This window comes from Bos mutus, chromosome 9 (assembly GCF_027580195.1).
Source record: "Bos mutus isolate GX-2022 chromosome 9, NWIPB_WYAK_1.1, whole genome shotgun sequence".
Lineage (NCBI taxonomy): Eukaryota > Metazoa > Chordata > Mammalia > Artiodactyla > Bovidae > Bos > Bos mutus.
In genome coordinates this window covers 67,447,544-67,471,280 of record NC_091625.1, presented here as the reverse complement: position 1 = coordinate 67,471,280, position 23,737 = coordinate 67,447,544, and the positions used below count along the sequence as shown (strand labels likewise).

At 37.1% G+C, this 23,737-nt stretch overlaps 1 protein-coding gene across 1 annotated transcript in view; it reads right to left on the bottom strand.

The window, feature by feature from the left end:
* LAMA2 (laminin subunit alpha 2) overlaps window positions 1-23,737 on the bottom strand; it is a 707,066-nt gene that overhangs the window by 383,656 nt on the left and 299,673 nt on the right. Inside the window, exons 10-11 of the mRNA XM_070376649.1 lie at window positions 21,951-22,111; window positions 2,755-2,895 (exon numbers count right to left, since the gene is read on the bottom strand). Of these exons, the coding sequence (XP_070232750.1) occupies window positions 2,755-2,895; window positions 21,951-22,111 (302 nt within the window). The remainder of the gene's footprint in view (window positions 1-2,754; window positions 2,896-21,950; window positions 22,112-23,737) is intronic.

Here is a 23,737-nt window from a genome sequence, read left to right as displayed (position 1 = left end):
TTTAAACCATCCTACTTAGAGCAGAGTGAAAAAGTTGGCTTAAAGCTCAACATTCAGAAAACTAAGATCATGGCATCTGGTCCCATCACTTCATGGGAAATAGATGGGGAAACAGTGGAAACAGTGTCAGACTTTATTTTTCTGGGCTCCAAAATCACTGCAGATGGTGATTGCAGCCATGAAATTAAAAGATGCTTACTCCTTGGAAGGAAAGTTATGACCAACCTAGATGGCATATTCAAAAGCAGAGACATTACTTTGCCAACAAAGGTCCATCTAGTCAAGGCTATGGTTTTTCCAGTGGTCATGTATGGATGTGAGAGTTCGACTGTGAAGAAGGCTGAGCGCTGAAGAATTGATGCTTTTGAACTGTGGTGTTAGAGAAGACTCTTGAGAGTCCCTTGGACTGTAAGGAGATCCAACCAGTCCATTCTGAAGGAGATCAGTCCTGGGTGTTCTTTGGAAGGAATGATGCTAAAGCTGAAACTCCAGTACTTTGGCCACCTCATGCGAAGAGTTGACTCATTGGAAAAGACTCTGATGCTGGGAGGGATTGGGGGCAGGAGGAGAAGGGGACAACAGAGGATGAGATGGCTTGATGGCATCACCGACTCGATGGACTTGAGTTTGAGTGAACTTCGGGAGTTGGTGATGGACAGGGAGGCCTGGCGTGCTGCAGTTCATGGGGTCACAAAGAGTCGGACATGACTGAGCGACTGAACCGAACTGACCTAGTCAGGACATAACACTGGATACAGAGGTTTGCAGCTACCAGGGACCCACTAGTCATGTGTGAGCTGCTTGGCGTTGTGGGTAATGGGTAGCAGAATGGTAATGGTGATCACATATGGGTGAAATATTTTAAAAATTTCTTCATGTAGAGGTCATTTGATTCTATATCTTCTAAAGCTGTGGAACTGCTGGGACTGCCTTTGTCGAGAGAGAGTCAGTGAAAGTTTATCGGACAGAAAAGCAGCAAGATACATGCTACTTCTCTTCCCTTTCCAACATCATTCATCAGACCTCAAAGGACAGCCCAGTGAGATTCATAGAAAGTTCTTTCCAGAAAAACTCCTGAAATGCAAATATCAGTGAACCTAGTTCCTGAAGTACAAGGCTGAATGCTACTTCTGTTCCTCTGCTAACCATAAAACTTTTGTACATTAATGGAACAGTCTAGAGGGTGAAGTTAGACTAGCTGTTCATTTGCTGTTGGTTCTATGAAATCTGTTCCACAAGCAATATTTGATAAAGTACACACAGGTTCATTTAGGTATGAAGAGTACAATCAGAAACTACTCATAATATTTCAGACTTAAAAGCAACACAAGTAGAGAAAATTTTCATAGCTGTATTAAGGATTAGTTAGCTGATTAAAGCTGAAAGGCAGCAGTGTTTGGAATTCAGTTTTATTAAAAGAGTGATCTTTGTAAAGTCCAACTCTAATCACAACACCCCCTGTTACAATCCTTCAGTTACATACTCTCCAAGGATAAGAGCTCAACTTCTTAGTAAACTCAACCATGTATGTCTAGTTTCTCATCCCCTCTGTAGGCTTCTCCTCCTTTCTCCAGCCTGTTTCCTTGTATTTTGTACTACTAAGTGCTGCCACAAAAACTATTTGAAATTCCCTGAAGGTCCTCTTTCATAAGGAGGAAAACTGCTGTCTGTGAAGGGATGAAAAATCAATGAGTGTATGATAGGCAAAGGAGGTAGGAGGGAAACATGTTTATGTTTATGGTAGAGGAAGAATATCCCAGGGCTTCCCTGGTGGTTCAGTGGTAAAGAATCTGCCTGCAATGCAGGAGACCTAGGCTTAATCCCTGGTTGGGAAGATCCTCTGGAGAATGAAATGGCAGCCCACTCCACTATTCTTCCCTTGGACAGAGGACCCTGGCAGGCAACAGTCCACGGAGTAAGCAACAAAAGTTGGATTAAACCACCATCACCACCACTAAACATGTAATAACTTGAACTTTTTCAAATCAATTAAGAATGAAGATATTATTCAAATTTAGTTTCTCCTTTTAACAAAGAAAGAGCTATGGTAACAACAAATCACAACTAAAGACTGGTGGGTAATAGGTATTATGTACATAGCTGTTAAAGGAGTTTCTCTTAATGTGTATACCAAAAATACTGGTGAATGCAATTCATAATCCTTCCTATGGCAATCAGATGTATTCTCTGTTGAACTGTCTGCCCTTGAGGCAAAAGCAGCATTAATTCCATCATTGCTTCACATACTAATCATGGACACTGAAAAGGCTGCTGCTACTGCTAAGTCACTTCAGTCGTGTCCGACTCTGTGTGACCCCATAGACGGCAGCCCACCAGGCTCCCCTGTCCCTGGGATTCTCCAGGCAAGAACACTGGAGTGGGTTGCCATTTCCTTCTCTAATACATGAAAGTGAAAACTGAAAGTGAAGTCGCTTAGTCATGTCCGACCCTCAGCAACCCCATGGACTGCAGCCTACCAGGCTCCTCTGTCCATGGGATTTTCCAGGCAAGAGTACTGGAGTGGGGTGCCATTGTTGACTTATTATAAGAAGTTCTAGTTTACACACTGGTACAAAACCTTAAAGGCTTTGGTCAAAGAGACAGCTAGTATTTGAAAGAAAATTCCATCACTTCTCCAAGATTAGTTTAAGTAGAAACTCACTACAAGAAAAAAAAGTTAATTTCTTACAGAGGGACAATAGCAAGAAGCCCCATGGAGCACCACACAGAATTCAAAGGCTATTTATTGCTTACGTTGCCATAGGTCCAGTAGGAGCTTTGACATCTGTTTGAAACTCCTGAACAGAAGCACTCATCACAACCTTTATGATTATCCTCTTGCAAATTGAAGAACCCAAATTTGCAGCGGCTACAGTCTCCTCCTTCAACATTTTCCTATAAACAGAGAAGTAGGTTATTAACACAGGTGCCCTTCAAAATAGAACAATGTCCCTATTTCTGCTTAAGAAAAATATAAGCTGTATATTCTTCATGTTACCTCTCAACTTTATTTAATGTATAATCATATTTTTAAAAATCTCAAAAACTTCTTATTAACTATATGCTGTCCTAACCACACTAATAGGAAATAATGCTTGATTATTATCAAACAGTAGTCTAATCTACTGCACCAAGTTACAATTTGATCTTCATCTTTGTCCAGAGTGGAGTACCTGTCATGATAAATCCAGCAATGACTTAGACATTTGGTTCAGTGTTTAACCATCTATGTTGTTGAACTGCTTCCTCTTAGAACACATGATACATGATAAAATAAAAGATATTAAGCTGATACATAGAGGTAGAGTAGAACATTGATATTATACAGATGGTAAAATATTTTTCACACCACATATGAAAAGTACAAATCCTTGAAGCAAGCCTAAGAATGAGACAGGTAGAGAAACTGTGCAAATAGTCACACTTTTTCCCTGATGAGATACAGTAGGAAAGAAAGAAAGTTTTCCCAAGTTAATTTTCACAGTGTTTCCTTTAACACACTGGCATAGTCAGTTAATCATAGAGTAACATTATGGGGAAACAATTATTCTCATTTGGTGACTGCTCTCTAGATTGGCTTCATTAATCCTAGACCCAGTATACTGAAAAATTATTTGTTTATATGTGGAACTCAAGCCAGAGAAAGTTTACTATATGATGAAAGACTGGGAAGGCTATAATCTCTCAGTTAAAGAATGGTTAATCTTGACTAATGTCTTCCATATGAAATTTCCCTGCTTTTCAGGAGATAGATTCATAGTAGTCCCGACCTATGAATTTGCCCCACATTTTCCCTCTTCCTTGAATTCTCTTATTACTTCAATTCTGAAATTTTCCTTTTCCTTAGAAAACTAGCTTCTTTCTCAAATGTGTTCCCAGAGCCTCTGTCATTCTTCTATTATAACCACAGAAAAGTACCACTGTGTCTTCTAAGATCATTCACTCCAGCCATACCATAATCTATTCAGATGTAGAACCCTGTCTTACCTGCCTTTGTTATACCCTAAAAGTGGAAGTGTTTGTGGTACAACACTGAATACTAGCTTAATAAAGCTGTATTAAGTTTAAATAAATCTCTTGGTGGTCATATTTTTCACATGCAGTGAAGTGCTGTGCACCTAGAAGATGTTTCATAAAAACATGTTTGAATAAAGACTGGGCAGAAGATAGGACAATAAAAATGTGAGCATATAGGGGGAAAGACAGAAGAAGAACAACAGCATGAAAAATAGAGAAATTTATAAAAATAAACAAAGATATTCTCCTGATATCCAAGAGAATAATATATTTGAAATTAAGTTTGGGGCTTGATTTCTATGTGTTACTTACCACCTCAACCATTTCTACATTGCCAGGAGCCTAAACAAAAGAGTGTCTCTAGACATGTTTCACATGTCAAACTTCAGCCTCCCAATATGCACATAAATTTAATTATTGCACTGATATTCCTGCTAGTATTCTTGCTATTTCTAAGGTAAATTTCAGATATTTTCAGATGATAGATGTCAACAAAACTAATCAAACTAATTTCAGACCTAAGATGGCAAATATATCCCCAAAATCCTGAATCTGAGAGCATCTTCAGAAGAGGACACAGGCAGGAAAGATGAAACATATCAATAATGATAATTTAGCTTATCCCGCTAAGGATACAGTACAGCTGTTCTGTACACTGTGTTCTTATGTGCTTGGTCTAATTTTCTTTCATTTACTCTAATTTGAAAGCTTGTAATACCACTTTTCTGAGATTTATACTGAGCCTAACAATTAGAAACTTTCAGACATTAGTTACATTTTTGTTAGTTATTTTAGCCTAGCAATATGACCTTAAAAAGTAATGATTAAATAATTACAATATTCAATTTAATAAACCAAAGTATCACATTATGGTAGAAATACTAGGTACTATAAATATGAGTGAGTCAAGATCTCTGTCTTTAAAAGCCAACATCTAGAGTTGAGTAAAAAGATACATTTACAATCAACATAATGCAAGGTAGAACATGAAAAGAAGATATCAGAAACAAATTATAAGAACACAGAGGATAAAGGGCTGGTTTCTGCTATGAAGCCTTGAGGAGGCTTTATGACAAGAGTGAAATTTGACCTAAGCCTTCGAACATGGTTTAAAAACTCATCATGATGGAGGGGATAGAAGAGAGACCTCATTAGCAAAAATAATAGGAATAAATAATTCAAAGCTTAGAAGTTTCATTCAGTAATCTTTAAAAAACTATATTGAATATTTCCCTTATGCTAGGATCCTAATCTTGTGCTTGGTTTCCAGGGCCCCTAACTTCATATAATAAACCTTTAAGAAATCAGATCTTATCATATAGGAATTGATGAAAAGTCATTAAAAGGCATTCAGTAGAAGATAAATCAACACAACTATACTTGAGGTGTTTAACCTGGCAATAGTAAGTAAAGTATCCATAACATGAGACACTAGAACAAAGAAACTTTTCAATATCATAAGGTGCAGTAAAAGATTAATTCAATGATCTTAGAGTATTCAAACCTTGCACATTCTAAATTGAAAAAACTGTCCTTTGACCAGCTCCTGGGACATAACCACTAAACCCTTGGAATATCCTGCCTGATAAGAATGTCTTTGTATAACTGAAACCAGGAGTCATATGAGATATTTTATGCTAATGATATGATTTATGGTAAATGCCTAGTTTTGTTTATGTAGGGTCCTTGTCATTATGTATCAGTTTGACCTAGGGGTAGTTGAGACTGAGTAGACAAAGTCACGGAGAAGGCAATGGCAACCCACTACAGTCTCTTGTCTGGCAAATCCCATGGACGGAGGAGCCTGGTAGGCTGCAGTCCATGGGGTCACTAGGAGTCGGACATGACTGAGCGACTTCATTTTCACATTTTTACTTTCATTCATTGGAGAAGGAAATGGCAACCCACTCCAGTGTTCTTGCCTGGAGAATCCCAGGGATGGGGAAGCCTGGTGGGCTGCCGTCTCTGGCGTCACACAGAGTCGGACATGACTGAAGCGACTTAGCAGCAGTAGCAGCAGCAGTCAGTCATATGAGTACTCCATATCTATTTAATTTGACCTCCAACACAAACCTTGAACACTAAGACTTCAGTGAGTTTTCCTGGTTGATGATAACTCATATGTGTTGTAAAACAGTGTTGTTAGGAGAATTAACCACTCTCTGTATGACTCTACTGGGAGAGGATAACTGGAAGTTTGTGCTTGGTCTCTCCTTGATTTTCTCCTATGCACCTGTTGTTGCATACAAAAGGATATAGGATTTTGACCTGTATCATTCTCACTTTTTTTATTTTTTTGTCTGCACTGTGCACAGCTGGGATCTTAGTTTCCCAACCAGGGATTGAACCTGTGCCCCCTGAATTGAAAGTGTGGAGTCTTAACCACCAGACCACTAATCCCCTTTTCTACTTTAATAAACCATGACTATAACAGCTTTTCAAAGCTATGAATCTTTTTAGTGAATCATTCAAAATGAGTGTGGTCTTTACCAATACAAAATGGTAAGGATAGTAGGATATCTATACCTATAAAAACAGGTTAACCAACTGTTAGTTTTACTTTGTTTATTGCAACACATCTTGAGGCAAAATACTTTAGATCCTGCTACAGTTTTTAATCTGTATACTAATTCACTTCAGTGAATCCTACACTCAATTCACTTCAACTCGCTTGAAAACAATTATCAGCTCTAAGTCTGCGTGTACCTTATATAATATTGCATAGTACCCCAGCTTGAAACCACAACTTTAAGTTTCTAGACTTCTCCATTTTTAGTCCTGAGTCTATACCATACTTTTCCTTTATTGAGTGTAGTTCCTAATCGATTGAGTTAGAATCACTCAACAGAAAAGTCCTTGGTTCTGATTTTTCTCAACCTCTACTACAGTTGAATATTAAGTCAATACTAAATATGGTAAATATCACTTCAGTTGAGTCGCTCAGTCATGTCAGACTCTTTGCGACCCCATGGACTGCAGCACACCAGGTTTCCCTGTCCTTTACCAACTCCCAGAATTGTTAAAAATCATGTCCATTGACTCTGTGATGCCATCCAAACATCTCATTCTCTGTCGTCCCCTTCTCCTCCTGCCTTCAATCTTTCCTAGCATCAGGATCTTTTCCAGTGAGTCAGTTCTCCGCATCACATGGCCAAAGTACTGGAGTTTCAGCTTTAGCATCATTCCTTCCAAAGAAATCCCAGGGCTGATCTCCTTCAGAATGGACTGGTTGGATCTCCTTGCAGTCCAGGGGACTCTCAAGAGTCTTCTCCAACACCACAGTTCAAAAGCATCAATTCTTCGGTGCTCAGCTTTCTTTATGGTCCAACTTGCACATCCATACATGACTACTGGAAAAAACCATAGCTTTGACTAGAAGGACTTTTGTCAGCAAAGTAATGTCTCTGCTTTTAATATTGCTGTCTAGGCTCATCATAGCTTTTCTTCCAAGGAGCAAGCATCTTTTAATTTCATGGCTGCAGTCACCATCTGCAGTGATTTTGGAGCCCAAGAAAATAAAATCTTTCACTGTTGCCATTGTTTCCCCATCTGTTTCCCATGAAGTGATGGGACCAAATGCCATGATCTTAATTTTCTGAATATTGAGTTTTAAGCCGGCTTTTTCACTCTCCTTTTTCACTTTCATCAAGAGGCTCTTTAGTTCCTCTTCACTTTCTGCCATAAGGGTGGTGTCATCTGCATATCTGAGGTTATTGATATTTCTCCCAGAAATCTTGATTTCAGCTTGTGCTTCATCCAGTCTGGCATTTCGCATGACGTACTATGCATATAAGTTAAATAAACAGGGTGACAATGTACAGCCTTGCCATACTCCTTTCCCAATTTGGAATCAGTCCATGGTTCCATGTCTGGTTCTAACTGTTGCTTCTTGACCTGCACACAGATTTCTCAGGAGGCAGATCAGGTGGTCTGGTATTCCCATCTCTTTAAGAATTTTTCAGTTTGTTGTTATCCACACAGTCAAGGCTTTGGCGTAGTCAATAAGCAGAAGTAAATGCTTTTCTGGAAATCTCTTGCTTTTCCTATGATCCAGTGGATGTTGGCAATTTGATCCATTGGTGGACATAATAATTCTTATATGTGCATTCTTATGGACTGGTTAAAGAGCCTCTTGATGCCGCTAAGAAAATAATGAATCAGGGAGAACTTCTTTTTAGCTCCTCACTAGCACTCTGCTTTCTGATATGTATAGACTTAATTATTACATCAGATTCTACTTCCTTTTTAGCTTTCTAATCTCCCTTAAGAGAGTGCATATCTAAGTAATTTCTTATTTAAGGACTCCAGAATTTTCTTTAAAAAGATACTAGTTTTAAAACAGAGCTTACTAGAGGACATTACAGTTTGATATTTAATATATTTTAGAGTGGCACAATTCAGACATAGAAGCATGGTGCTCCAGGACTTTTATTATACCTCACAGAGACAGAGGTTCTCCACTTCTTAGTAGTTTTCTAATACACATGATCTTGGAAGCTTGGGTCTCAATTCTTTTTATGTGTTCCCAGGTACACAATTGCTTTTTCAAAATTTCTCTAGGAGTAATTAACAACTATCATCCATGAAGGAATCCCTGATTGTATTCCTAATTCATTTTCAACTTGAGAATGAACTATCTGCTTTATGGGTAGGTTCTTTGAGCATTTTAATTTCCTTTGCTATCAATATTAAATTATTAATAAATGATCTGTATTATATCACTTCTCACTGTTCCTTTATTCTCTGTTATTATTCACTCATTCATCAAATCATAGCTGACATACTACATACAAGGCATTATATGAAATGCCAAAGAGAATATAAAAAATGTCCTCAAGAGAATTGCAGCAAAGGAAGTAAGAACATGGACCAGTAAATATAATATAAAGCACAAGGGAATTACTGTCTTAAGAGGGGTATTGAGTACATGCTCTGGATCTGACACTAGATTTATGACCAAAGTTTTCCAGCCTACTGAAGGAAAAATAAGACAGAAAAGCCACAAGGTTGAAAGAAAAAAATGTAATATATCCCAAGGTTTGCATCATCAGATTAAAATGGGCCGCTGCAGCACTGTTCTCTTTAATTAGAATATTTACAGATGTAAGAATGCCTATGTAGTTTTTTTTTAAGTCAATCAATCAATCCAAACAATAAAACCATCATTTATGTCCTTTTTTTGCCACTTATATTATTGAGATATTCAAGGACAAATACCTTATCTTCTTATGTGTCACCATCCAACTCAGTCTCTAAAGCATGGATGTGAAAATAACTGATCCTAAATACTTGATAATGATGGTAAGAGTCTATGACTTTTAGCCCAAATACTAATTTAGTCATTATGAGATTTCTCTCTTTTAGCTCTCTATACTGATCAACTTTAAAAAGCGTTATTAGCATATAATTTAATAAAAATGTTAAAAGTCTTTTTAATTGTTTATCTAAACAAAATGGGGTCCAATCTAGTCTCTTGGCATTTTAAATGTGTAGCTCTCATCAATCCAGTAATTTTAATATTTTATTTATTTAGAGTTCAATAGTATTCTAATTTCCAAATTTAATGGTGATTTTTTTACACATAGGCCTATGAACTAGGTAATTTCCAAAATGCTCCACATTTAATTTTCAGAGTGCTCCAGACTTTCACTCTAGAGACTAACATTTCCTCATATCATCTTATTTTTCTAAAAGCAAATATTCTAGCTTTTTCATTTCTAAAGCATTATTCCAGTTGGTTATATTAACAAAAATTAAACAGGAACTAATAATAGTCAATTATTTTTTCACTGTCAAAAATTAATCCACATAGCATGTATTTTTATTCTCTCACATATTTTGATAATAAAAAGTGTCACTTCAGACCCATGGTTCTCAACCTAGTTTTCATTATCTTGTCCCTAAGGAACCTCTTAGTCATTTTGTTCTACTCATCACCACAATGAAATTTTAATTCTACATATAATGTATGTATTAATGCACTGCATGAATATGTTTGCCTTATACATAAAATGGATATATTTTTGCCCCTCAAGAACAAATTTTCATCTCCTTAGGGAGAAATATGTGTTTTACATACATATTTCTGTTGAACATATTTAGCTGAGTATCTAATTAGGTATTTTGTGACCTACCCTACAAAAAGTATGTAATAACTGTCCCTTTTTATTTAGTACTCTTTTTTCCTAAAAATAAAGTCGAATTAGAAAAATATGACTAGATCCTTTTTTCTTGAAGTTAGAGACTGTTGGGTTGACATCAGTTTTGTTTTTGCTATAGTTTCCTCAGCACAGTTTCTCTCTAGAGAAAGAGAGTCATAATAGTTTCCCTGTATTCTTTCTCATGAAGTTACCTTCTTACAAATTAGGGACAACTTCAACAGTATATGTTTATCTGTGATTGCTAGCCAACTGGGAATTCTACTGATGAAGCTACCAGGAATATCTCCATTGACATTTAAGTTATTTTTTTGGTGATAATTTCTTCAGAAAAATTTGCAGCCATGACTGTTGGTTGGGGTGTTCGTAGTCAATTAAAGCTTTCCCTCTGTTATGGCCTTCATTCTAATGCATCCTAGTATTAAAAGAAGTTAACAAAAGAATGATAATTAGATAATTAGCACTATTTGTTGAGTGTTTACTCTTTAAATACACTGTTCTAAGGCTAAGTAATACTTGATGGGTTAGAAAAAGAGATGAAAATCAATGAAAATTAGTTCTCAATTTTTTACAATCTTAACTTTTAATATAAAAAAATAATTAACATAATAGTTTTGAACTGTAACTGTCACAGAAGACAAATTATGGCATAGACTTTTTATGCTAAAAATTTTACATTTGTAATTTAGATTTGGGATCAAATATATAAATTGAATGCCTTTTGTAAAAATGCCCTGGGTTTGAACTTAACAAGAAAGTAAGATAAACATTCCTGTACATAAATGGAAAAGAGGTGGGAAATCCAGGCCAATAAAAATACTAGCATACACTTTAAAAATCCCATTGGGGAAAAGAATGGAAACTTATCTCGACTTATAAAAATATATAAACAAGAGATAAACCAGCAGGCATTTATGATTATACTTTATATTTTATACAGGGTTTCAATGTTACAATTACAACTATAGAGAATTAGGCAAGAAAGATGCAATATCATTTTATGGATTAAGAAATATGAATCAGTTTAAGCAACTGTCAAAGCTTCACACTTCTTTTTAGTTTTCTCCTTTCCTTCTTTTTGTGTACGAGCCACTGTGTTATCTTATTTTTTAATGATGAAGAAAATACACAGAATTGATGTCATCACAGAGGTGTAATAGATGTTAAATGGATTGCAAATTGTGAAAAGATAATCAAGAAAAACGATGACAAGTGACTATGGTAGAAGAATAGTTTTCACTGGGGGATAATGGATAGTTTAATGAGAAATGGAACTGAGCCTTGAAAACTGCCTAGGTAAGCAAGGGGAAAAGGTCAGAGTGAGGTTTTCCAAGCAATCTGAATAGAATCTGTAAAATTCCAGAGTTAAAAAGAGCATGGTGACTCAAGAAATTTAAGCGAGGCTAGAAGACAGAGGCTGAAACTCAAGAATATTCTGGAGAGGTAAATCATGGTCAGATCACATCATTTTGTGTGCCAGTAAGAAGGTAATGAAAAGTGAAGTCAAAAAAAAAGCAAAACAAGATAAAAATATAGACTTTGATTTCCAGTCTTTTACTTCACTATTTGTCTATTATGACTTCGATAAAAATAAAAGCACGTTTCTATCTAGATCAAGGTCCATTTATATTATTTATCAGAGCCTGCAATTCAATTCACTTTGAATAGAGAATATGATACTAAACTTCAAAAGAGCCAAATATTAGCATGTAGTACTTAAAACAAATGCCAAGAGTCAGAAGAGCATTTAAATTTAATTGCCTTGTCATATATCTGAAATTAGCTTGTCTCTTGTAATTTACCAGAAGAGACATTTTAAACATTTTAATAATACATAAAATTAGTAAATATTTTTGTGTCTTGAGTTGCATTGCTTTCATATTTTGAAATATAATTAGGATGGTGTTCAGTAATATCATTATCTAAACAAGGATATAACAGAAAATCTTATGTGTAGACATTACAGTAGTTGATATTATATTAAGCTAAAAATTGCTTTTATATCTTTTTAAATTAGGAAATCCTTTTTTTCCCCTCAATTAGAGAAACTTTAAATCTAGAATTACTTCAAAGCATTAGAAAAGTACATATGATAACTATCCATTACCCACAACCTAGAAGTTAAAAATATGAATATTTTCCCCTGTGTGTTTCAGCTATGTTCAGGCGCTCAGTTGTGTCCAACTCTTTGTGACCACATGGACTACAGCCTCCCAGGCTCATCTGTCCATGAGATTTTCCAGGCCAGTCCGTATGTACCCCTAAAAGCTAATGATTATTATTGGTAGTTAAAGAGAGCAAGTTTTTTTTTTTTTTTTTTATCCCAAGCATAAGATCAGCTATTACTTATTCTAGGAACTCTAGAATAGTTTAAAACTAGAAAATCAGACAATTAAAAAAAAAAGTATAGATGAATGTCCCATCCACCCCTCCCAAAACTGATAAGTTAAATATCTGAAATGGGATCAAAGTGGTGGAACAGGACATGGAGCTCATCACAAACTCATCAAAAATATATCTACATGCAGAACAATTCTCACAAGAAAACTAATGGGAAACCAGGAGAAGATCTCTTATACAACCAAAACTGTAAGAAGGACCTCCACATATTCAGATAGAGTGGGGAAAAAAAGGCATCATGTCAGGACCTGCTCCCCTTGGAGAGATCTGGAAGAAAGAGAAGGGCCACACTTGTGGCTCTCACCTTGGAGAGAAAGCAGATTGATTCACTCTGTGCATCTCAGTCCTGGGGTCCTGCATGGAGGATACAAGCCCCCTTGCCTGCTGGAAAATCTGCTAAGACAGATAGGCTGTGGAAACCTTGACTCTACTGGTGAGGAGCATTGACTTGCTAACAGTTAGAGCAGAGAGAGGTTTGCAATGGTGGCTGCCACTTTGCTGCACTTCCCAGTCTGAACGAGTGAATGCCGCAGCTCCACTCAACAGCCTGGTGCAAGAATAAGGCAACAATTCAATCTAGACAGACCAGGGCACCTGGGCTGTGATCTGGGTAGAGCTGAGATGATCACTGTCAATGCATGCACCAGTTAGTGCCATAGGAACACACGGTGGCCAATTGCTAAATCTGGGCAGAGAGGCTCTGGGCAGGAATATTCAGTGACTGGTTTTCCAGCAAGAATACATGAGCTCTGCTCCCTCCACACCACAGCTTAGCACTAGATCTGGAGTAGACAGGTCCCAGAAGAAGTCTACCACAGAGGCAGCCCAGATCCTAGGCAGCAGCACAGCTAACTCATTTCCTGCAGTTACAATTCCCCAACCCCAGCCCCACAATCACCCCAATAGCAAAACCAGGTAAAGATACCACAAAAAGAAAGTTACAGGCAAATATCACTGATGAACATAGACACAAAAAATGCTCAATAAAAAAAATCATAAGAGAATACTATGAATAGTTGTGAAAGTGTTAAGTCACTCAGTCATGTCCGACTGCAGCTCCATGGACTATAGCCCACCAGGTTCCCCTGTCTATGGAATTCTCCAGGCAAGAATACTGGAGTGGGTTGTCACTTCCTTCTCCAGTTTGAACAGTTTTATGCTAACAAATTGTAGAAATGGAAAAGTTTTTGAAACATATAGCTTGTCAAAACTGAGTCAAGAAGAAACAGTTAACTTGAACAGAACATCACTAGAAGTAGAATAGAATCTGTAAAAACAAACAAACAAACAAAAAAACCTCTCTCCAAACAAGTGTTCAGAATTGGACAGCCTCATTGAGAAATCCTACCAAATTGTACAATAAAGAATTTATCCTTCTCAAACTGTTCCAAAAAGTTGAAGAGGAGTAAACACTTCCAAATTTATTCTATGAAGCCACCATCACCCTGACACCAAAACCAGACAAAGATACTACAAAAAAAGAAAATTGCAGACCACTTTCTCTGAGGAATGTGGATGCAAATATAGTCAACAAAACATCAAATAAAATCCAACAAGAGCCCAAGTTAAGTAATATACTTCTGAAAGAATAAGAGGCAGGCTAGGACATGAGAGACGAAGCAGATTTGGGGAGGGGAAGACACTAGGAGAGGAGGAGGATGCTTTGAGCCTTGTCTTGCTGAAATTAGTACACGTCGTATCAGTGTATTTAAATTTCTAAAATTTCTATTTGTGTATTCATAGTTTTTTTTATGTTTTACATCTTTACGTAAATGATAACGGCATTTGTTTTGTTCACTTCACCTGAAATTTATCAGTGTTTTTACATGTAAGATCTATTTCACTCACTTGTTTCTTGTATCAGATTATATGAATATATCACAATTTATTTTTCTTATCTATGGATATTTAGATTTTTCCTGATTTACATAATAACAAGCAGGAATGTGCTGAATATCTTTCATATGCTTCTTTATACATGTAGCATAAGATTCTTTAGGGTAAAAGTCTAGATACTGAGTTGCTGGCTGACAGGTTTTAAATACCTTTAATGATAATACTAGATAATGCCATATTGGCCTAAGTTTTGATACTACTTCACCCGAATTTTTTAAAATATTTATTTATTTATTTAGGTGTATTGGGTCTAAAACTAATAGAGTTTTGCCATGAAAATGCACTGGTCATAACAAACATCCTCTTCCAACAACACAAGAGAAGACTCTATACACGGACATCACCAGATGGTCAACACCAAAATCAGATTGATTATATTCTTTGCAGCCAAAGATGGAGAAGCTCTATACAGTCAGCAAAAACAAGACCAGGAGCTGACTGTGGCTCAGACCATGAACTCCTTATTGCCAAATTCAGACTTAAATTGAAGAAAGTAGAGAAAACAACAAGACCATTCAGGTATGACCTAAATCAAATCCCTTATGATTATACGGTGGAAGTGAAAAATAGATTTAAGGGCCTAGATCTAATAGATAGAGTACCTGATGAACTATGGAATGAGGTTCGTGACATTGTACAGGAGACAGGGATCAAGACCATCCCCATGGAAAAGAAATGCAAAAAAGCAAAATGGCTGTCTGGAGAGGCCTTACAAATAGCTGTGAAAGGAAGAGAAGCGAAAAGCAAGGAGAAAGGGAAGATATAAACATCTGAATGCAGAATTCCAAAGAATAGCAAGAAGAGATAAGAAAGCCTTCTTCAGTGATTAATGCAAAGAAATAGAGGAAAACAACAGAATGGAAAAGACTAGGGATCTCTTCAAGAAAATCAGAGATACCAAAGGAACATTTCATGCAAAGATGGGCTCCATAAAGGACAGAAATGGTATGGACCTAACAGAAGCAGAAGATATTAAGAAGAGATGGCAAGAATACACAGAAGAACTGTACAAAAAACATCTTCATGACCCAGATAATCACAATGGTGTGATCACTGACTTAGAGCCAGACATCCTGGAATGTGAAGTCAAGTGGGCCTTAGAAAGCATCACTACGAACAAAGCTAGTGGAGGTGATAGAATTCCAGTTGAGCTATTCCAAATCCTGAAAGATGATGCTGTGAAAGTGCTGCACTCAATATGCCAGCAAATTTGGAAAACTCAGCAGTGGTCACAGGACTAGAAAAGGTCAGTTTTCATTCCAATCCCAAAGAAAGGCAATGCCAAAGAATGCTCAAACTACCTCACAATTGCATTCATCTCACACGCTAGTAAAGTAATGCTCAAAATTCTCCAAGCCAGGCTTCAGCAATATGTGAACCATGAACTTCCTGATGTTCAAGCTGGTTTTAGAAAGGGCAGAGGAACCAGAGATCAAATTGCCAACATCTGCTGGATCATGGAAAAAGCAAGAGAGTTCCAGAAAAACATCTATTTCTGCTTTATTGACTATGCCAAAGCCTTTGACTGTGTGGATCACAATAAACTGTGGAAAATTCTGAAAGAGATGGGAATACCAGACCACCTGATCTCTTGAGAAACCTGTATGCAGGTCAGGAAGCAACAGTTAGAACTGGACATGGAACAACAGACTGGTTCCAAATAGGAAAAGGAGTACGTCAAGGCTGTATACTGTCACCCTGCTTATTTAACTTATATGCAGAGTACATCATGAGAAACGCTGGGCTGGAAGAAACACAAGCTGGAATCAAGATTGCCGGGAGAAATATCAATAACCTCAAATATGCAGATGACACCACCCTTATGGCAGAAAGTGAAGAGGAACTCAAAAGCCTCTTGATGAAAGTGAAAAAGTTGGCTTAAAGCTCAACATTCAGAAAACGAAGATCATGGCATCCGGCCCCATCACTTCATGGGAAATAGATGGAGAAACAGTGGAAACAGTATCAGACTTTATTTTTCTGGGCTCCAAAATCACTGCAGATAGTACTGCAGCCATGAAATTAAAAGATGCTTACTCCTTGGAAGGAAAGTTATGACCAACCTAGATAGCATATTCAAAAGCAGAGACATTACTTTGCCAACAAAGGTTCCTCTAGTCAAGGCTATGGTTTTTCCTGTGGTCATGTATGGATGTGAGAGTTGGACTGTGAAGAAGGCTGAGCGCCGGAGAATTGATGCTTTTGAACTGTGGTGTTGGAGAAGACTCTTGAGAGTCCCTTGGACTGCAAGGAGATCCAACCAGTCCATTCTGAAGGAGATCAGCCCTGGGATTTCTTTGGAAGGAATGATGCTAAAGTTGAAACTCCAGTACTTTTGCCACCTCATGTGAAGAGTTGACTCATTGGAAAAGACTCTGATGCTGGGAGGGATTGGGGGCAAGAGGAGAAGGGGACGACAGAGGATGAGATGGCTGGATGGCATCACTGACTTGATGGATGTGAGTCTGAGTGAACTCTGGGAGTTGGTGATGGACAGGGAGGCCTTGTGTGCTGCGATTCATGGGGTCTCAAAGAGTCGGACACGACTGAGCGCCTGATCTGATCTAGGTCTAAGCTGTGCCATGTGGGACCTTCGTCATCTTCACTGCAGCATGTGGGACCTAGTTCCTTGCTGTGCTATGCTTAGTTGGTCAGTGGTGTCAGACTCCTAGTGACCCCATGGACTCCTGGCCGCAAGGCTCCTCTGCCCATATGGATTGTCCATGCAAGAATACCGGAGTGGGTTGCCATGCCCTCCTCACAGAATAAATCTGGGCCCCCTGAATTGGGAGTGCGGAGTCTTAGACACTGGACCACCAGGGAAGTCTAATTCATTCTAATAAGAGCAATGGTGAACACTTTTATTTCCCCCAGATTTTTACCAGCACTTAAAATTAGCAGCTATCTCCCCATTTTAAATATTACTTTATGATCTTCAATAATCTTTTTAAAATACCTCTACTTGAGAACATTTATTCCTAAATACCACATCGTTTTGTTGCCATTCTAAATATTATTACATTTCCTATTTGGCTATTGCTGGTGTACAGAAATGCTACTGGTTTCCATAAGCTGATTTTTACAGTCTTCAACCCACTGAAACTCTTCTGGGTTCAATATTCGTTGACTAAAGTACATATGCCACTGAGGAGCTTTTTCAGTAAAGTTGAGCTGCTGGTGGTGAACATTCACAATAAACTGATATTTGTCTCTGGTTTTAATATTTTTCCTTGACTGGTGGGCAGGGATTCTACTATAAACCCTGGTGGTGGACTTTTTTTTATCTTCTTCAAACTGAGCATATATAATCTTCTTTAATTCTTTATAATAATTTACTCCATTATTTCTTGAATACTGTTTCTCCCCAGTTTCATCTAATATCTTCTTTGGCCACTTCTGCTAAACTTATGTTGAATATTATTATTCTACCAACCATGCCACTTGGCATCTCATGTTTTTATTTACCCTCCCTATGACAATGTATAAGTATTTTACTCCATTTTGTATTTTTGATCCTCTATCCAACAGTTTCTAAACTCTTTTTCAACCCATTCACTGAATTTTAAATTTCAGTGACTATATCTGATTTTTTTGTTCATTTCTAGAAATAAATTACATTAACTTTTCTCCAAACCTGCTTGTTCTTCTAATATAGTACTCTATTTTTTCATTTTTTCCCCCTATTTTTCTTTCTTTGTGCTTTTATCTTCTCATATTTTTATGACTATTCATTTTTTACATATTTTATTTCTGTGATTTACATTATTAAAATTTTTAAATATTTTTGTGTGTACAATTTTCTCAGGTTATCTGATTCTTTCTTGTTTTTAGTTTATGAATATTCTGACTTTTCTGACTTCCAATTTCCTCTTGCAGTTATTTTCCTATTGCGCAGCATACTACTTTATGGTGAGTTCACTGTCAGTTAAGGCTATACTTTCTCCCTGTGGAAATACCATTTGCTTGACATGTTGAATTCTAGCACATAAAGGGAGATTAAAACTGACCCCCTTCCCATGTGGCACACAGATTTGGGGTTTTGACAGTGCACTAATTTTTACCTACCTAGAGCCCCAAAAGAAAGAGAATGTTTTCTGGTTGACATGCCTAGCCTCTGGGTGTAATTTTCTAGTGCCTGCTTGTTGACTGCTAGGGAGCATTTCTAGAGTCCAAGTTTAAATGAATTCAGTTCCTGTTTCCCTCAGTGGCTCCAAATCTTAGTGTCAAGGTTTAGAGAAACCATTAAAACTCTGAACTTGAACCCCTATCTCAGCATTAAGACCAGCCTCCTATCTCCAATGCCATGACCTTAGTTGCATAGTTTTGTTTGAGTTTATGGGCTTCTTTGCTGGCTCAGATGGTAAAGAATCTGCCTGAAATGCAAGAGACCTGGGTGCAATGGCTGGATAAGGAAGATCCCCTGGATAAGGAAATGGCTACCCACTTCAGTGTTCTTGCCTGGAGAACTCCCCATGGACAGAGGAGCCTAGCTGCTATAGTCACAAAGAGTCAAACACCGCTGAGTGACTAGCGCTTTCTCTTCACTCCACGTGCTTAAGTGAAGGAAATGGCAATCCGCTCCAGTATTTGCCATGGGAAATCCCACTGACAGAGGAGGCTGATGGTCTACAGTCCATGGGGTCACAAAGAATCAGTCACAACTTAGCGACTAAACAGCACCATGCTTAACTCAGATTTCCTTCTTTGGTCTGATATCTAGGAAATTCCCTTTCCTGAATCTACATGACTGCAAATTTCTTTGCTCCATTTTATCCAGAATACCTGTATGCAAAATGGAAGATATGGGAATAAGGTGTCCACTTTTCTCAGTACTGCATTTAAATAGAAAGTTAGTCATTCACAATTTACACTAGAAATAAATTTAGGCCCAAGACTTTACAACAAGGTGATTTCTTAAAATGTTCACAAACTTATTGTATTTTTTTAATGAAAATTTTGGAAAACTAATATATATTACAGAAAAAAAGAATAAATGTGCAAATGTTCACTGGTTAATACACATTTTGGAGATGAATGCTTTTATAGATAGCATCTTATTTGAATTTAAGTCTCTACTTAGCTTCTAAATAACATTTCATGTGTTAAACAGCATTCTGGTCCATGTTGTTTTGAGTAATCAGCTGACAATCGTATGTCAAATGATGTTTTTGTGAAACATGCATAAAATTCAACACTTCTAAAATTATTTAGATATCTAATGAAATTTGCTCTCTGTACACTTTTATCCTATAAAGCATTCTAGTTTAGAAGAGCTTATAGTCATCTATTTAAAATATCACATAGTTGAAGGGAACTCTTTTAATAATGCTACTACTTAATTTTTCATTCTCTTTTATGATTTCTTAATGACTGTTTATTGTTGTATTCTAATTGTCTATGTAGAGCTTCAAGTGTCTTTGTAAGAGACATTTTTCTTATTAGGATTGGAATCATTCTCTGAGGCAGGCAGAGACCAGCCAGTGGCTTGAGCAATTCTCCCTTGGAGCTCTGCTAATGACGACAACTCTCCTGTTCTAGCCTTTCTGATATATTTATCAAAGAAGATGAATGGGGCCTGCCTCCTTCATTCATTTGTTACTCTTTCTTTGCAAATACCAGGCATCTTCCCTCTATGAATAGTATGTGTATGACAACATTCCTTTTTTTTCCAGTTTTATTTCCTATACTCCAAAGACTCAGAAGGTTTCTCTTTCACTTTAAGTTCAGCTGTGCCTGTCCTTTATTTGAGCAAGTGATAAAGCTAAGAGATTTCCGTGGAGTTTTGGGAAAGGAATAAAGCACATACAGGAAATATATTTTGTAAATATTAGAGATGCTTCTAGGATTACTCCAAAAGATATACACCACAAGAGAGGTGGTGTCCATTAGCAAGTTATCACTCACAGACCACTCTGGTATTGATCTACAAGTAAGTCTTCATCTCAGATATTATTTGACTAAAAGGTACTAGATGTAGTTAATTTACTATTTTTCAACACATGGCAACTCTTTACCATGGACTGCAGACTTTCTTCATGTTTATGTAGACAGGAGTTTTATTGTTTCAGTGTTCCAAGATAGGTATCTAAATAGCCCTGGATATAACACATATTTAATTCTATAACTATTACAATATTTAGCTTCTTGTCCCAACAAATGTATTCTCAACATGGATACTAATGTTTACTTATTTTATGGTTTAATGTTTGTATACATATGCACACTTAACAACTATAAGTATATAATTTATAGTTGTCTAGATAAGACTGCTTCACTAAAAGCTCAGATGGTAAAGTATCCGCCTGCAATGCAAGAGACCTGGGTTCAATCCCTGGGTTGGGGAGATTCCCGTGGAGCCTGGAGGAAGGCATGGCAACCCACTCCAGTATTCTTGTCTGGAGAATCCCCATGGACAAAGGAGCCTGGAGGGCTACAGTCCATGGGGTTACAAAGAGTCAGACACAAGTGAAAAAGCAGCAGTGGCAGATAAGACTAATGAATTAATAAAGGAAATATTCTTAATAAAGTTTCATCTATGCTTTTTCTTTAAAAAAGTAACATTTATTTTTATATTTGTGTGGGATTCTAACTTTTTCAATTCAGTGTTTATTCTCTCAGCTAATATAGCTAACATTGTCTGATCTGAATGTTTGGAACTGATTACTGTAAAGTAAACCAGTTTTATGGAGAAGGAAATGGTAACCCACTCCAGTATTCTTGCCTGGAGAATCCCGTGGAGAGGGAAGCCTGGTGGGCTGCTGTCCATGGAGTCACACAGAGTCAGGTACAACTGAAGCAATGCATGCATGCATGCAAACCAGTTTTATAATTTCAAATTTGTACTTGCTTCTATGTTTCCTCCTTCTGTAAGCTGCAGGTACAGTGTGTCCCTTGGTGATAGCATGATGTCCTATTATCTCAGTGTGTACAATAAATAAGGCTGCATTTCTGAAAGTACTCTTGGGAGGAATTACTGAGCATGTAATCAATTCCACTGGGGTTTCTCACATTTTTTTGTAATTAAATAGAAGATTTTGAACATGGTATTTTCAGACCTATCTGGGTTCAAACTTCAGAAGATTATTGAAAAATCTAGAATGAAACCTTTGAGAGAATTCTTTTCAGAATTAGATAAGATATGAAGCTAAAGTAGATTTGACTGTACAGTAGTTTTAAATAGTTGCTAGCTTTAGAGTTGTATATTTGAAAATTAACAAACTAGATAGGTAAGGGGACAAATGTGTTTCTGTTATAACACATTCTTAAGATGACTTCTGTATTTGTAAGTTTTTAGACAAAAGGCATGTGTCTTGCTGAACCAAACCTGATTCTAAAGACACTTACAGAAGTGCTACCATAGAATAGAGACTGGATATTTACCGAAGCTCCAATCGCTTGATGTGCACAAACATAAGAGAGAAACTAAGGAAAATAACCTTTGCTCTAAACAATGGGGCATTATTTGAGTAAACAAGGTACCTTGCAGTTACAGGGTCCAAAACAAGGGTCCTCATTTGTGCTCCCTGCACCACTGCAGTTACAAGGTTTGCAGTCTGGGTAGCCAATGTAACCTCTGGCACAGCGATCACAGCTCACCCCTCTGAAGCCAGGTTTACAATGACAGGATCCAGGTGCCAGACCTAATAAAAGACGAAACACATATCAGTATCTTCAAATTAACTCATAAACCTTCTGAGACTATCACAAGATGGAAAAGTGGTTTGGGGGTAAAAATATACTACTTTAAAATAAAAACCTAATAACAATCATCTAAGTAAAACAAAGAAAAAGACTAAGGGTATTCAAACTAAATGTCCATCAACAAATGAATGGATAAAGAAGATATGGCATATATATACTATGGAATAATACTCAGCCATAACAAAGAATGAAATAATGCCATTTGCAGCAACATGGATGGATCTAGGGATTAACATACTAAGTAAAGTAATAACTCAGAAAGAGACAGGTACCATATAGTATCACCTACATGTAGCTTCTAAAATGTGACACAGATGAACTTAGCTACCAAGCAGAAACAGACTCACAGACACAGAGAAAGGATCTGTGATTGCCAAAGACGAGAGGATTGTGGGAAGGATGAATTAGCAGATGCAAACTATTTATATAGAGAATGGATAAACAACAGGTCCTATTGTACAGCACAGAGAGCTATATTCAATGGGATGTAGAAAAACTGAAGCCAAACTTTTAGGCTTAAATACTTCCATTATTAAAAAATGTAAACAAATTAAAACTTAATTCATGTAATTATAAAAAATGTAAAACAAAATGAATACCATAGGAAGCCAGGGATACTTGAAACATAACAAAAAGAAATGAAAAGGAAGCAAATAAAAAGGAAACTTAGCAAGGCTAATTAAGGATATCAAAGGAAAACAGATGATGAAAGAATTCCCACAAAATATTTCAGTACTGGTTAATTTTTACAGTATTCTCAATGTTTGAAACTCATATTTAACATATAAAAAAACAGACAGGAATGTAATTCAGTTTATGAAGCTCATGAATACATGACATCAAAATCTAATAGAGATAACCCAAAACAAACATGGCCGACTCTTTTGCAACCCCATGAACTATAGCTCCTCTATCCATGGAATTTCCCAGGAGTTAATGCAACTGATGACTTGAAGTTGAAGCAGATGCTCATTTACCATTCCAGAAATCCCAGGGCCCTCTACTAAATCAATTCTGCCTGGTTGATAGTACATCTCTTTAAAACACAGTTTACTGAACATTTTAAGCCCAGTGTTGAGATCTACTGCTCAGAAAAAAACAAAAAAGTTTCAAAATATTACTGAACATTTTGATGATGAACCTGGTCGTCCAAGAGCTCCGATGGAGATGTCCAGTGAGATTCACATTGTTTCCAAACCTGTTAACACATCTATTCTGCAGCCCATGGATCAAGAAGTAATTCTGATTTTCAAGTCCTATTATTAATATATATCTAAGGCTACAGCTGCCTTAGATAGTGATTCCATTGATGGATCTGGGCAAAGTCAATTAAAAACCTTCTAGAAAGGAGTCACCATTCAAAATGCAATTAAGAACATTACAGGTTAATGGTGTTAGGTAAAAGGAGTCCAGAATGCCAGTGGCTAAAAAGCAAGTGAAAAGCCCGCTAAATTAGAACAAAGGAAGTTCGGAGGACTGGAGTGAGGACCTCAGGTAAAACAAACAGCCCTCCTGGCTAGCCCAATTTACATAGGGCAGGCCCAGGGGGAGGAGAAAAAAACATA